General features: G+C 26.8%; 2 protein-coding genes across 2 annotated transcripts in view; one reads left to right on the top strand and one right to left on the bottom strand.

Moving 5' to 3' along the window:
* IFT46 (intraflagellar transport 46) overlaps positions 1-2,151 on the top strand; it is a 33,200-nt gene extending 31,049 nt beyond the window's left edge. The window contains exons 11-12 of the mRNA XM_067286812.1: positions 1,721-1,806; positions 1,870-2,151. Coding sequence (XP_067142913.1) covers positions 1,721-1,806; positions 1,870-1,971 — 188 coding nt within the window. The 3' untranslated portion in view covers positions 1,972-2,151. The remainder of the gene's footprint in view (positions 1-1,720; positions 1,807-1,869) is intronic.
* A 1,472-nt stretch (positions 2,152-3,623) lies between these two features.
* LOC136988836 (leucine-rich repeat protein SHOC-2-like) overlaps positions 3,624-17,733 on the bottom strand; it is a 47,724-nt gene continuing 33,614 nt past the window's right edge. Inside the window, exons 7-8 of the mRNA XM_067286808.1 lie at positions 7,803-7,913; positions 3,624-3,761 (exon numbers count right to left, since the gene is read on the bottom strand). Coding sequence (XP_067142909.1) covers positions 3,640-3,761; positions 7,803-7,913 — 233 coding nt within the window. The 3' untranslated portion in view covers positions 3,624-3,639. The remainder of the gene's footprint in view (positions 3,762-7,802; positions 7,914-17,733) is intronic.

The following is a 17,733-nucleotide window of genomic DNA, read 5'->3' on the forward strand; positions in this document are numbered from 1 at the left end:
GTTTTTAATATTTTGGCTATGATTTTGCAAAGTTCTGGTGAATGTAATTAACATGAATATGTACATTCATCTTTCAGTATCAGAAATTTAATTATTGCCCAGTTTATGACGTTCTACAATGGAAATTTTCTTCATTTCTTTTTAATTACTATAGAAAATGATCAGCTATGAATATTTAACACACATCACAATATTAAAAAAAATTTTAAATAAACCATATTGTTATTAGAAAAATTAAATAAACTAGGACATTGTGCAAGTTTGTTGTATTGCAATAGAATTAAGGCAGAGCCGGAAAGAAAGAAGCAATCCCTGCACAGAAGAGGCGATCTTTGTACTAATCAGCCATGGGAGGCACAATCCTTGCATTGACTAACACAAAGAGGCGATCCAAGAACAAAGCAATTGATATAATTGTTTTGTTCATTTTTCGTGTTTATTTTCCATTAGGCACATGCAATGCTGTACAATGCTCACACTAGAAGGCATGGACATTGTCACTTTAATACTTCTGTATATCGAAAACAAATATTTTATCTTACATTTTTAGATTTCTCATTGCAATTAATGAAAAATGACAAAGTTTTATCAAAATCAGCTCATTAAATTTTGAGAACAAACTTGATTCTACAGTAAAACCCATAGAAGATATGCAAGCGACCATAGAACATCGTACAGCATCACTTAGTTATAAGATTATTTCAAGAGTGCGTACATCTCAAAAACAAAGTCACGGACCCCAGTTTTTATTACATTTTTGAATTTTTCAATGCAATTAATGAGAAAGAGCAAAGTTTAATCAAAATTGATTGAACAGATTTTGAGAACAAACACAATTCTGTAAGCCACATAGAAGAGGCTTCACTAATGCTCCACATCAATTAATACTTGATTATAAAATATATTTATATTTGTTCTTGTAAGACTCAGAATACTACAGTAGTGCCACTGAATACTGGTTGAAAAACTGTACATTGGACAAATTTAGATTAAAATTTTATCTCAATAACTGATTTACAATGTGATGAAGAAAAAGATATTTATATTTACTGTAATGAATGAAAATGTCTTGAAAACATTTTGTTAAAATTTGATATTTTTCTTGTAATTTTAAGCATAATTATTTTGTAACATTCTGTATAGATAATAGTGAAAGACAATATGGATATTCTGCAAATTATTATTTCTTCCTCTTTTTTGGCTGCAATTTGAAAACATTGTAAGCCTATTATAAATATCCAATGTCATCTGTTTGTCTTTCCTTAATCTCAAGAATGGTGTTAGATAGATGAAAGTTGAGACAAGATATGGAAGGCTTAGGGGCAGGAACTACTTTAACTGAATACAAATTTCTGGTATAGACTGGAATTCAAGTGATTTCAATTCAAAAATTTTCCCCAGAATGGAGTTACGTAGATGACCTGCATGACTCTGTTGTTATCAGGAAATGTACAGGGGCAAGACACTAATAATATGAGATCTAGATCATATATTTTAAATTAAATAAATTTTTAAAATATGATTAAAAATTACAGCCCAACATTGCGACAATATCACAATAACTTTTACTTGTTTTTTTTAAATAGTAATTTTTTCATATTTTATCAAATACTTTGATTAGAAAAATTAAAATATTGAAAAATTTTAGATATATTCTCTGAAAGTTTAAGTAGAAAAAAGTTAAAAACATTACTAAAAATATTTTTTATTATTTCTATAGGTATCTTAGATATTCCTGTATATAAAAGCAAAATACAGTCTCTCCATGTATTGTTCACTTTATATTCTGAATTTAAGAATTCACAGGTAATATATTTGTATTTAAATCAATGTTAGCACAAAACTAATATTTATTTTAATATTTTACAGCACTTTAAAACCCTTGCCATGGAAAATAAATTAGATAATTCATTATTACCTGAGAGAACAAATGAAATGCAAGGCAATACAACCAATCAATTTCAGTTATGAAGGACACATTTGTTTCTGTTACATAAAATAATAGATTCACTTCCCAGCAAAAAGGCCACACAATCATCTAGTCAGCATGTGATAAAAAAACAAACACAAATTTGTTTTATTATACACAATTTTATTTTTTATATATGAAGTGTAAGTTATTGTTTATTAATAAAGTGCTTCTTAAATTTTCTCTTGTTATTTTTCTGTGAATAATAATTCAGTTTGTTTTATTATTTTCATACATGTCATATTATTGTCATTAATAACCATTGATTACAACAGCATTATATTAGAAGTAAAGCCATAATTTATTATTTAAATCTAATTCATTCCTGAAAACTATATTCATATGTCGGAAAATTTTTTCCACTGTTTCTTAAGGGAAAAATTCATTTCCAATCCATCCAAATAACCTCAACCAATTTCTCCATATGACACTGAAACACTACAGAAGTTATGTATCAAACCATACTTTTTAACATGATGTTTAATTAGTAGGTAATTGGAGTTTGTAATGCTAAACACTTAATGAGGTCTTTAAAGGATAAGTTTGTATAGTATCATCTATCAGGAATTGTATAGAAACTGCATTTTCTTTAATATTCAGCAGACAGCAATGAAAATGTAATGATACTGTACAGTTTACTTTGGTTTTTTCAATAATATAATGATTTGTGTTGAATAAGTTAATAAAATTATACTGAAATTTTGCAGTCACTAAACTGCATAACCAAATACAGACAATGGGGAGTTGTTCCCACCTCCCGTTTTTAATATGACCTTCAAACTTTTCACAGATGCACACCAAATAAATTTATAATACTGAGATGATTTGATTTGGATATCATGAATACTGAAGAACATCATTTTTTCTAGCAGGACTTTACATCTTATCTTGGTATCCAATTTTTTAAAGTGCTATTTTCAGTTCTGTATTATCAAAAAATGATCATTCAAATAAGATTTGTCTTTATTTTTTTTGTCAGAAATTATATATCAGATATTTTCTTTTGTCAGTAGAAGTTATTTCATTCATTATTGACATCATACACAGTAAAACAATAAGCTGAAATTATCATAAAACTAATCCCTCAAATTATGAGCACAATCCTTTCTCCAACACAAAAATTTATAATAAATACCTTACTGGAACTGGACAGAAACAATGTCTCAAATATTTTATATTTGTTCGTTTTTTGAAACTTTGGAAGCTTTTACCTTTGTTACTATACAAAATATTCCATTACAGATGAGATATTTTTTGGATACTCAAAAGCACTTAGAAAAAGCTTTCTGAAAATTATAACATTGTCAATTTTTTAACAATTAGCATAAAAAAATCTTGAAAATTAGATGGAATAAAAGAAAATAAAGGAGATGACATCAAAAGAAATGCACAGAGATTCACAAAAGTAACTTTTATTAATATTGTTCATTGCTTTATAAAAAAATGTGTTTAATTTATCCAAAATTTGGAATAATTTTTGATAATGGTAAAATTGAATAATAACAATTTTCATTCAGCATTTTGAAAACTAAATTATATATAATTTAATGTAAAATGTATAATAAATACACTACTGTATTGTAGCTTCTCATTTTAAAAATTTAAATTATTTTACAAAATAAAAGAATTAAAACATAAGAAAAATTTTTAAAAATTTGTTTTTAAATATCTTAGAGTGCATCATCAAACTGACCATCTTCAATCATTAATTCAATTATTTCTCTTTCAAGAGGTGGTGGATGAATATCTGATGGTAAAAACTGATCTTGTGGATTTTTGGGCATTGTCATCTCTACAAATAATAATAAAATTTCTTATGTGAATAATAGCTTGTTTTAATAATAGTAAATAATTTATATTATTAATAGAAAGTCTCATTAAAAAAGATTTATTAAACAAAATTTAATTTTTATCTTAAATATTTAGACATTATTATTTTTTGAGTAATTGCATAGATGAAATTTAAAGTTTCATTTAAAATAAATCTCATAATTATAGTGTTTATTTATTTAAATATATTTTACTTCAGAACAATATGAAATCTTGAACATTTTCAAACAAGTTCATTCTTGATAAAAAAAAAACTTCTAAAACTGAATACTAAAAAATTAAAGATAAACAATTGCCATAGCAGAATATAACTCAATTACAACGTTTAGTAGTTAGTTATTTAAAGTTCTAAAACACTTTTAAGCTCCAATTCTAGAAAGTTATTTTCATGGATCAAAAAATAATTTCTGTATTCCTGACATTTCACACTAATTTTTTAGCTCTATAAAATTTAGAAGCTTTCAGCAATGATAAGGTGTTTTTTACATTCCAACACTTCTATGAATGTCACAGCAATTCAGCATTATTGGTCAGTGTCGTCTTCAATGACTTTCACTGTAATCATGCCGGATGTGCCACATTGTGTTCATCATCGTCAATGTGTAGTCGTTGCATTGATTTTTATTTTTATCGCTGACAAAGGTATATATTCTGTTCAATTTGACAGTAAATCTCTAACATTCCTTATAGTTCTGTAGGAGTCAAACAGTATTGTTTTTTTTTTCAATTTTATGACCTATCTCTTGTTTTTTCCCTAAAATTTTAAGTATTATCTTCATTTAATACAACAGAATTTTCACTATTTTTCTCTAATTTTTACTTAATTTTAAAATTTAAGGAGTAAGAAAATATTTTTCTAGAAATCTTTATTTTGATCTCAACTTTTTGTTATATTTGAAATGTAAGCTTGTTCCCACCTCCCATATGCATCAGATTTTCTCTAATCAAAACATATCATAATTCTTCTTGACAACAATAGTGAAATAATGTAGAGAAATATTAATTTCTTAAAAGTTGTCTGTAATAATAAATTAAACATTGCAGAAACGTCAGGATTTTACTTATAGAATGAGCTGGAAAACTTGCACATTAAATATAAAAGATAAATAAAATTAGTTTAGTCCATATAAAATTGCTTTCCATAGAATGAATTAATTCAAAATTTAAAATTTTCTAAAAACAGACATTCAAGTTTAATATCAATAATTAATCCATTTCTGAAAAATATTCCATCTAAAAAGACTTAAAACAATGGAAAATAGATTCTTGTTAAAGAAAAAATTATAATGTGTTATGCTAATCCAAAACTCCCAACTAATTGACTAAATATATATACGGGAGGTCCTATTTTAATTGATATCTGGAGAAATTTACATCCTAGGAAAAAAAAATATTCTGGACACGCTTGCCAAGGAGAACACAAGTCGGTGTGCTATTGGATTCTCTGTAGATTGGTTTACCAATAATAAACTTCAATTTTTCAAAGAAACGCCCACTTTTAATTACATGTTCAAATTCTAGGTAAAAAAATAAAAAAGATTTTAGCTAAAAAATGTTTCCAAAAATGCAATCATGAAAATTGTGTGAAAGTTACAAAGATTTGAAGTTAAGGGGTGATGTCGAGCCTCATTGTTTCATACAGCGTAATAATGTATTTTTGAAGTTTAGTATTAGATGGGAATGAAATTTAGAAAAAAGTTTTTAGAATAAAGAGGATTTGCATGCATGTTTCTCAAAAATGACACACTCATAGATAATTGATGGCTTTTTCAACTTTTTTTCATGTTGAAAAAAGTTCCTGTGTGTTTTAATTAAGTAACAACCTATCATGTTAATGTGCAAAATGCTTAAAGCATTGCCACCTGAACACAAAAATAATATCATTGTTAAACAGATGCAGCAAGATGTGGGCTACATACTGTTGGCACTCGGTGTACTTTCCGAAACACTTGGTGAGTTTTATATTTTTAACTATATTTGGAATTAACTTAACTTTTCTCAATACAACATTTAAAAAATGACAAATGAGTTTTTCAAACAAATATAAATTTTTACAGTCTAAATAGTAACCAAAAAAATGTTTTATTGAGAGATATATGCATTCTTTGGAGTTTGAATATTAAAAACCAAAACATTTTCTACCAGGAAAATATTAACAAGAGAGATGTTCTGCAGGATACACCTATAATTAAATTTCTAAATATAATATGATTCACATATATCAGTACTTAAGAAACAGGTTGATATAGTAAATAATCCTTACTTCCTCAGCAATAATAGTAAATAGTTTATTTCATTTTAGAATTTTTTCCTGATGAACTTCTCATTTGAAAATGATTGAGATTTTAGTATTTCTTTATACTGTTTTGATATAAAATATATTTCATTTTAGTTTTGAATTAAAGAATTGATTATTGAAGCATTTAAAATCTTGTCCTAAGAAAACATATAAATTTTAATGTTGGCTCTCCATTTAGCGCAGTCGTGTCATTATCATCAGAAGGTTCATAGAGTGACTCAATTGCTGCCCTATACACTTTGCACAAAATGTAAGGCAATTTGCAATAAATTGTGGGAATTTTTTTCAAATGGTGGCAAACTTTCAACTTGAAATAACATTTTATATTTTTCAATTTAATTTTGTATTTAATTTCTTTAATCTGATTGCTATGCAAAAATATACATTGTCACATACTCTGTCAGCAAAGTATTTGAAGGCAATTTTACTGTGCATAAACAGTGACAAAGGCCTCAAACTCACACAAAGTGGAGAGCCAGCATAACAGTTCTATTTAGCTTGAGATCATTACATATATATGCAGAATTGATACATTGGTATAATTTGTAAAATTTTAATAAAATTGCCAATTAAAATGTTACAAATATATTTTTAAAAAAATACTTCCAAGTTATTTAAATCAAGTTTGATATAGTAATTATTTAACAATAGATAACGTTGATTGAGTTGTCACAATTTACAATTATTAATAAATAATTTTGTATAGTTTAGTTATGTGTTTATTTGCTACTTAAAAGTTTTATAATGTAATAATTCTAAGATTTAAAATAAACAGAAATAGAAGCTGGAATCATTATAAAAAGATTTAATATTCATTTTATATATTTTATATCTCATATTTAATTATAATTTATTACTTAAAACTTATATGAATTGTGTCTTATTGACTTCTTTTCTAAAAAATTTAAACATTTTTACTTGCTTATTATTATAAATATTAGTTTCATTCTAAAATTTCTAAAAATTTGAAATACATTAGAATAAAAAATAAAAAATTTTGGACTTAAAATCTCACAAAAATCTACAGAATATATAAATGTTTTTTTATAAATTTTAGAATTTTTGTATTTCTCAATATTTTTATCTACAGAAAAAATGTTATGATTTTCTATTAAAATATACTTCAAACTTTAATTCAATTTAAACAATTTTATTTATGACAATGGTATTATGTGATTTTAATACAGCAGAGCATCGTTTATCCAAAAGCCAGTCAACCGAAACTTCAATTAACCAAAAGCTTTCCAGTTGGACTGTGTCATGCTGAATCAAACATTTTTGATACTAGATTAACTTCTAAAGTATAATTTTTTTGTTTTTATATTTTTCAATATATTTATTTTGTTTGTACAAAATAAAGAAATAATTTTTAACAATACAATAACCTCGATTATTATTATAAAAATTTTCGTTAGGCTTAAAATCGACGAAAATTCAACACGAAGCGACATGCAACGGAGAAAAATTTGAACATCGGATAGGTTAATATATTTTTTCGTATCATAATCGATTATCCGAAAAATAAGTTATCCGAACAATCCCAGTCCCCAATTGATTCGGATAAACGATGCTCTACTGTATTAAAAATATTTAACTTGTACAATTTCAAACAATGTTTGTTTATTTAAATTATTTTGAAATGTTTTTTCTTAACAAATGAAAACTTTGAACATTCTGATAAATTAAATTGAAAATTAATTTTACCTGAAAATTTTAAATGTATATTTTCATCCCATTTTTCATCATCGTCTGAATAGAAATTCATTTCAAAGTAGTTATTTTCATTCATATTATTTATTTGTTGATCAAAATTTCCTGAAAATATCGATTTAGAATAAAATCATTATGTATAAGTTTAAAAGCAAAAAAGGTTATAAAATATAAAAATTTATGATGTTTAAAATTAAAAAATACTATATATTTAATAAAATTCCTTTATACATAATATTCTCAAAACTCAATTTTTTTATTTAGAAAAATGTATGCTACTATGCTCATGTTATTAATCTTTAACCAAAATCTTTTTCATATTTATTATTTTCATGTGTACAATCTACAGTATTATTGTTACCTTAAATATTGTTTGAGTTAATTATTATTTTTCCTTTGTTTAGAGTTCAAAAACTGCATAAAATTATAGAGTTTTTGATAGCAGTATTTAGTGTGCCAAGTGATTAATTATGAAATGAAATTAGTTTGAAAATTTATCATAAATTTTAACATTACAGATGGATCTCAACTTTTGGACATATGTAATCTTAAAAATTTATATGAAAGTCAACCAATAAAATTGTTATAAAGAAAATTTCAAAGATAAGTTATAACAAAGGAAAAGCCTTGTAGTTGATGGTGATGCACTTAGGCAGTATATTGTGCATGCGCACAATATACTGCCTAAGTGCATCTACACTTTCTGTGCTATTTGCTAAGTGCTCTACACTTTCTGTTCAAGTGTAGAGCGCACAATATACTGCCTAAGTGCATCACCATCAACTACAAGGCTTTTCCTTTGTGTCTACAAGTTGCTCTGAAACAAATGGAAAAATCTCTCCTCTTGAAACTAATTAAAGTGATAAGCTATAAAATCTCTTATTATGGTAGGAAAGTGTAAATTTGGTATATGAAAAACAAGCTAATTGTATCAAATTATCATACAAACGACTGAATTATTCAAAAATTAAGGACCATCTGTATGCACACAATCTATTTATGTATTTATATTAAATTATGCTATTAAATTATAATTGCATAGAAAAATATTGAAATAACCAAATAACATACTTATACTACTAATTATTATTATTATTATCTTATATATAATATTCTCCTGTCACAATTTTTGTTACCGTACTCCTCCGAAACGGCTTTACCGATTTCTACCAAATTTCATATGCATATTCAGTAGGTCTGAGAATCGGCTACTATCTATTTTTCATACCCCTACACCATTTCCCCCTTTCAAAAATATATTTATATATGGATTAAGGCTTTTATGTAGAACAGATGGCGCTACCTTCCGACGAATTAAGTTTGCTTTTCTGTCAGGCATTATGCTTTTCTGTGAGAATGGACTGAAGCGGATCATTTTCTATCTATCTATATAAATAAAATATAACTTTCGTTCGTTCCTACCGATTCCTTTGAAATTTTGACACAACGTTGCATTCGAATACGCACGTGTTTTTATATAATATACATGTCGAAATTCCCCCCAGTGGGGGGAGATGGACGGGATTAAGGCTTACCGTAAAAAACTCGGCTTCTATTATACTATTTTACATGCGGTTTTTTGCGTTTTTAATTGCGTTTTAATAGGTTACGTCAACAGAATATACACTAAAAAGGGATTTTTCGATATTCCCCAGCGGGAAAAGTGACGGGATTAAGGCTTACCGTGAAGAACTCTGCTTTTATTATACTATTTTAGATGCGTTTTTGATTGCGTTTTAATAGGGTACGTCAACAGAATGTACACTGAGAAGGGATTTTTTGAAATTCCCCCCACGGGGGAAGTGTTATACATTTATAATAGATACATTTTGAGCCACAACAACGTGTGGTCGGGTCAGCTAGTATTCATATATAAATATAATTAGTAGAATATATTTATTAAAATAAATTCATTGCTTAACTTTACAAAATACAACATTTTAGAATATGACTTAATTCTTGTAAAAATAGGAAAAAAAAAATTTATTAAACATTAACTTCTTATATCATTTGACATACATCACATGCAGATGATATAACAAGTTAAAATTTAATAAGAAAGTAAAATTAGACTAGAAAAAGAGAAAATGATAGTGCATTTGACTGGAAAACAAAATTATAAGAACATGTTAAATTTATGAAACATATTGATATGCAGACTAATAATGAAACAAAATATTTTTAAATCCAAATGAAATTAAGTCTTTGATCTTAGAAGTAATTTTAAAAATAAATAGAACAATAAAATTATACTTAAGAAAAAAATTCTACCATCATGTTATACAAAAATTGTCAGATAATGCCAACATTAAAAAGAAAAACATATTAAATATCCAGTATCTGAGTCTTTTTTGTGCTCATTTCTTATATTAATTTCAATTAAAACACTAGGCATATATATATATATATATATATACAGTAAAGCGTCGATAAGTGGAACGTCGGAAAGTGGAACGATTTTCAGTCAGACTGTGTCGTGCTGAATCAAATGTTTTTGACACTAAATTTACTTCTAAAGTATAATTTTCATGTTTTTTATATTCTTTAATATATTTATTTTGTTTGTACAAAATGCAGAAATAATTTTTAACGATACGATAGCCTCGATGATTATTATAAAAATTTTCGTTAGGCTTAAAATCGACGAAAATTCAACACGAAGCGACACGCAACGGAGAAAAATTCAACAGGAAGCGATACGCAACGGAGAAAAATTTGAACATCGGACAGGTTAATGTATTTTTTCGTACAAAGTCGGAAACTGGAACAAATCATTAACTGGAAGGACCCCAGTCCCCAATTGGTTCCACTTATCGACGCTCTACTGTATATATATACATACCTTTTTGTATGATGTGAAAATATTTAAAGAAATGTTTTTCTAAAATTACTTATATTAATAAAAATTGACTTTGAATAAAGTTTGACTTTGACTAACCTAGATATGCTCAATAATATGTTTTACATTTGGAATAAACAATTTGATGATACAGTAGAGCATCGATTATCCGAAACAATTTGATACTTGGTTGTTCAGATAATTGATTTTTCGGATAACCGATTATGTTTGAAAAATATATTAGCCTGTCCTGTGTTGAAATTCGTTCAAATCCTGGTACGTCCTTAAGTACCCTCTCATGGTTGCGCCAGTGCTGCCAGCTAAAACACGCACACCAACAAAAATAATATTGAAGTAGCCTAAGACATAGCCAAATATTGCAGCACCACAGCACTAGCAGAAATTTAAATTTGCCGACTGGAACGCTTTCGGTTGATCGATATTTGGATAATCAATTCTCTACTGTATTTTTAATCAATATTAATTGAAATTAAAATTTTCATTTATATAACATAATATTCAACTGTAAATATTATATATAAATTGAAATGAACTAAACTTCTTAATACAATTATTTTCACTATATCTCTATTAATGTATCTTTATTCTAATTTCTATGAATATAAAATTTTGTATATTATGAATGAGAAATTATTTCTCCAAATTAAAAAATGCATACAGATAATTTTAAATTAACCTGTCAGCTGTTAGTCTCAATAACCTGAAACAAAATCACATGTAGATGTTTTGTGGTTTTTCAATTTGCAATGTCTCGCTTAAAAATTCTGGTAGATATGATCTGTTTTTGGTTTTCTATCACGTACATATTACACTTTACGACTGTTAACTTCAAAATATTATGTAAGTTTAAAAAATTAATAAAATTTAAGATTTTAAAATATTTAAAAAAAATTCGTTTTTTTTTTATAAATATTCCATTAATTTGTTATATATGTTACTTAGATATGTCTATATTCTATCAAATAAAAAAAAAACTGCAGCTTTCTAAATCGATGTAGAGAAATAATACGGCCTATCGATTATAACGCCGATTGGCGCGGAAGAGGGGGTGGTGGCTTTTCTAAATCTAGGTCAATACACTTTTATTATAAATGATGTATATTTGATTCTATTTATACGTTATTTACACTATTGTACTAACAGTGGACTATAATAAGCGATTATTACTTTATTATATTAACGAATATACATGTATTTCTTACGTATTACGAAAGTACCACAATAACCAGAAGTACTTTGTTTTTTGAAATATTTATGGCTGGATGGTTTAAAAAACATGCTTATTTGTTAAATAGGATAAATATACATAAAAATTTACTAAATTTAAGCTAAAAATAGATGAGAATAATGATTTGTTGAATAATAATTGTTTGTTTATGTTTGTAGCTGACAATGTAGCTCCGAGAAGGTATAACTTTTTCCAAGAAAGTTTCCACCCGACAAACCCAAGTCAATGCCTTTTCGTTAAAGGATAGTCATTTAGCTATGATATATCAATCAGAGCTCAACAGGCATGCAAATGAGGATTTTATTGAACAATGAATGAAAGAAGGGTCTCCCATAGACTTAACATGGAAAGGAGGAGTTTTGCGAGTAAATTTAAAAATACAGGGTGGTAACAAATATCTTATTTGTTGAAACAGACTTAGTCTATGTAGATAAAAGCCAATCAGTGCTTAAATTGCCACCACCTAGTTAATTACAAAAAAAAAATTGACACTTACTCCAACTGGAGTACTGTGCAACAGTTTAACTAAAACTGGTTTCTCCAATGATAGTACCCTGCAAACAACTGGTTAATATAAGAAAACAGAACAAAAATACTGCTTCATATGAAAGTATAGTTTTTGAATATGTAAAATCAAAACTAGACAATCAATAACTAAGAAAATTTATATCTATTATTGCAATTAGATAGTTTCTAATTTTTAATCCTATAACTGATATATAATAATAATAATAATAAATATTTTATATTCATTATCATCATCATTATAGTATATCTCAGTTTATATACCAGAACATAATGCTATGCTAAACCAGAATCAAGGCATATCTATAGAACAAGCTATTATTTTCTTTACATGTAGTTCCTGTATATCTGTGTTTAAGAATTTCCTAGTGATATGTATTTAGCATGGCAGTCTTCTATAATCCAAGGTATGTACTGTTGTAAGTCCTAATGTTTCTGGATTTTTTTATAGTGTATGTAGTTTGATGCCTGTGCAAGAAAGGATTGTTAGCATAATAAGTACCTTATCCTTCTCCACAAATGCTTTATTTTATGAGAGAGTTCTGAGTTTTTAATAATTTTTTAAGGGAGTATGTATTTATTATGCTGTGATTGCTTGGTACAGCTATGTTTATGATGTATGTGATCTTGTTTCATTTGTTAATGAATGTGATGTCAGATCTGTTGTGATGGATTGTTTTGTCTGTAATTATCTGTACTTCACATATAGTGCATCTTGTGTGTGTGTGTGTGTGTGTGTGTGTTTACGGGACTATAGTCGTTAAAAAATTCTTATAAAATACCTGGACCATTTCGTGAAGTCGTAGAATTTTCACGAGTAGTTGGGTTCTCCAACTTTGTTTTGGAATATCCTTTAGTTCTCGAGAAATTACAATAAAAGAAAGAAAATTAAAATAAATATGAAATTTTAGACGGCCATCTATCGACATAAATCGAATTTAAATCTCCCGCCGTAATCTGATTGGTTAAAAAAATTAATATTCCTAATTGGCTCGCGTCAGAAAAAAGTAGGTGTGACTTCTCTAAATGACGCTATCGGGAGTGCACCGATGCAACCGGAAAAAGTAAACAGCCTACGTCATTAGTCTAACGGTCCTTGTCTGACCTAATTTTCGTAGAATCAACATTGGAGTAAGCTGTAGTAAAACATAGTAGTTTATAGTAAAACGGTCTTCTCTAATATTCATAGTACTTTGTAAAGCTCGGATTTCAATTTAATAAGTATTATTTAGTTCAGAAACATTATAAATACATCATTAAGTAGGAGAATAACGAAAAACTTTATTTTTTAGTATAATACAATTTACAAAATCGAAAGTTCGTATATCGTAATATTATAAAAAACTATATCGAAACATACAAAGTCACCTAATTTACTTAAATTCAGTTCATTATACAACTGTAGATACTCTTGCCTTCCTCAGTTTCCTCAAACAAAATTCGAAAACTTCAATTAATCCTATAAATATTTAAGCGCCATTACTATTCGAATTAACTGTAATTACAAATATAACTGAAAAATATTTTCGACATAAACCCTAGGCAATAATTATCAAAATAAAATTCTTCAAGTATAAATTTTTCTGATCGAGTAATATGTAATAATAGTTTTATCTATTAGTCTTGCCATATTCTACTTTCTATGTTCACATCCATTTAGTTTCATGTAATTACACTTTAAATGTAAAAAAATCTACCAACAAATTAGTTTGCTAATAAAGGGACTACTTGCTAATTAAAGTTTGTATTCTTCTTTGACGTAGTTCTACGTTTTAGCACTAAATTTGTAGACATGTCTAAATAACACGCTTATAAACACTAAACACCATAAATGTTTCAAAATTAGAACTAGATAATTATATGCACAAATAAATTAGTAAACCTATAATACATGCCTTCATTTATATCCAAAGAAAGATCAGTTCTCACAAATTGTCAAAAAATAAATTATTTTCAACTTTTCTTTCTGTAAAGTAGCATATTCTAAAAAACAAGTTCTATATTCAGAGTAAAATTTCCACCTTTTATCCGTTAAAAACAACGCAAAATCTATGAATCCACGTAATAAAAATTTATCGCAGTGAACTTCGAAAAAACGAGAAACACAGAAACACCAAACCGCACTCTATTAAATTTTGCAGCCAATTGTTTCATATAGTGAAGCTCCTGTAAAAATTTTATCACATGACAAAAAGTTTTAGAATAAATGCTAAAAGTTTTAAAAAATTATTTCATGAAATTCGATGAATTTAATTAATACACAATAACTAAATCTGTTTAATAAAGGTTAATAATTTACCACTATAATTATGCAAATTACATATAACAAAGATCGCTGCGCAAATTCTCCCGCCAACTATACGTCACGGAAAAACTTACGATGTCAATGCGATTGAAAGTTTCCCACTAAACACTGACAATTTTATATAATTATTTAATTAATCCAGTCAAATTTAAATAATATAAAATGTCTAGATCTGTTTAATAAAGATTATCACAAATATTATTACAAATATGCAAATTAGATATGAGATAGGTCACTAGGAAATCTTCCGCCAAGATATAAATAGCTTTCGGTCACGTGTTCACCAAGAAATATGTTTGAAATTTAATTTTTCAGCTTACATAAACCGTACAATAAATGAGTATTTCTTCGAAAGAAGTCGATATACACGAACAAATAATAATTATTTAATAATGCTTTTATCCATTTTAAGTTGATATTTTAAAAATTAAGCAATTTAATTTGTGTGGCTTTTATAATTTAGAGTTTCCGAGTATTTTACTGTGAAATTCAATTTAGTAAACAGAAACAAAGTTAGGTTATTAAGTATAAACAGCACAATACAATAATTTATACGTAAGTTGAGTGTAAATACAGAAAAAAATCGAATTATATCAAAGATGGGAGAAACAAGCTTACATCCCCAGAACAGAGCTTATAATTCGTTGTTATTTTCAGCCTGTTTCTACTTCGACTGTTTTTTGTTTGTAAAAAGTTAATGTTTTAAGATGTTCTTAGTGAAGAAACATAAAAGTATCGAAATATAATATTCACACACACAAAAATATTCATGTATGTCGACATTAGAAATTTGAAATCAATTATAGAATGTCCTGGATAGAGATATCGTGTGATTGTCTGTTTCTTCTGTCTTATCTTGTTTTTCTACGTGAAAATAAAATATCTTTTATAACTATAGATAATATAAACATTTTGTTCCTTTATATATCACCTTCAATTACAGCTGCAAACTTTAACACATGGAGCATGTGAGAAAGTATTATTGTATAGATTATTACATTTTTATGAATACACCTGAGACTCGTGACAATATAGGCCTATATTAACCTACTTTAAGTGTCAATATTTTATTTAGAATCATTTTAAACGTTATTATTACATCAAATTATGAAATGGAATGTTCCAAGTATAGGAGTAAGAGGGAGGGGAAAGAAGCCATGCGTGGGGAAAAAATGAGTTTTTATCTAAATTATAATAAAATTTACTTATATTTACGATAAATATCTATAATTTTCTTTTGGAGAAATGTATCTTGATAAAATTAATTATCTATATGAATGAAACTTTCAATAATACATTAGTTACAATGACTGACGTTTCTTTCTTACCCTTTCTGTAGTATGTCTTGTGTATTAAACATAGTTTCCTAGATTATAGCATAATAATGTGTAAAAAAACTAAAAATTGTCAATTTGTAAACGCAGATACTATCACATAAAAAGCATACTGTACCCTCTGTATATTTAAAGTCAGTTATTCGCGATTGAATTTTTATAAATAAACCTGTTTAATTCTTAATTTATTTGACAGAAAGAAATTGTTTATGGCCGTATTTCATATATCTAATGTTTTTCTCGTGATATTATTTTTAATATCGGAATAAAATATACATTTCTAATATGGACATACATCAATATTTTTAATTCTGAATATTATATTTCGATACTTTTATCTTTCTTCACTAAAACAAAGTACTTTTATTTTGAAAAATTAACTTTTTCCCAAGATAAAACAGTCGAAGTGGGAACCAGGCTGAAAATGACAATGAGTATATGAGCTCTGTTCGAGTGATGTCAGCTAATTTGTAACATCTTTGATATAATTCGTTTTTTTCTGTATTTACACTCAATTCATGTAAAAATTATTCTATTGTCCTGTTTATAATTAATAGCTTGTCTTTGTTTCTGTTTACTGAATGGAATTTCACAGTAAAATATTCGGAAACTAAATTATAAAAGCCAAACAAATTAAATAGCTTAATTTTTACAATATCCACTTAAACTGGATAAAAGCATTATTACATATTTATTATTTATTCGTGCATATCGACTTCTTTCGAAGAAATAATCATTTATTGTAAAGTTTTTATAAGCTGAAAATTATTCTGTTGTCTTTGATGAAATTTGTTACAGTTTACTAATTTTTACAGAAACATTAAATTTTAAACCAGGACATAGTTAAAATTTATTAATTTGTACACAAACATTAAACTTTTTGACATATTTCTTCGTATTTCTTGGTGATCACGTGACCGAAAGCTATTTTTATTTTGGCGGGAGTTTTCCCACATTGATCTTTGTCCTATCTAATTTGCATATTAGTGATAGTACATTACTAATCTTTATTAAACAGATCTAGACATTTTATATTATTTAAATTTGACTGGATTAGTAAAATAATTATATAAAATTTTTAGTATTTTTAGGAAAACTTCAATTCAGGATGATGTAAGAGTCATCCATGGTTCGCGGGAGAATTTGCGCAATGATCTTTTTTATATTTAATTTGCATAATTATAATGGAAAATTATTAATCTTTATTAAACAGATTTAGTTATTGTGTATTAATTAAATTCATCGGTTTTTGATGAAGAACTCTTTAAAACTTTTAGCGTTTATTTAGAAACTTTTTGTCACCTGATGACATTGGACAAGAGCATTTTCGTTTTTGTCTATTGTATATGATCAGTTCGTGAAGTGCAGTTTAATGCTTCTGTGTTTCTCGTTTTATCGAAGTTCACTGCGATAATTTTTTATTACGTGAATTCATACATTTTGCGTTGATTGCAATGGATATTTAAAGGCATAAGTTTACCGTGAATTAGTTCTAAATTCAGAAAGAAAGTTGAAAATAATTTTTTTTTTCGACAATTTGCGAGAACTGATTTTTGGATATTACATATGGATATAAATGAAGGTATGTATTATTGGGCTACTAATTTATTTGTGTTTATATGTATTGTTGTACTGTAACTTAGTTTGTTTTACTATGTTAGAGAAAGTAGGTC

This window comes from Centruroides vittatus, unplaced genomic scaffold (genome assembly GCF_030686945.1).
Source record: "Centruroides vittatus isolate TY-2023 unplaced genomic scaffold, ASM3068694v2 scaffold_386, whole genome shotgun sequence".
Taxonomy (NCBI): Eukaryota; Metazoa; Arthropoda; class Arachnida; order Scorpiones; family Buthidae; genus Centruroides; species Centruroides vittatus.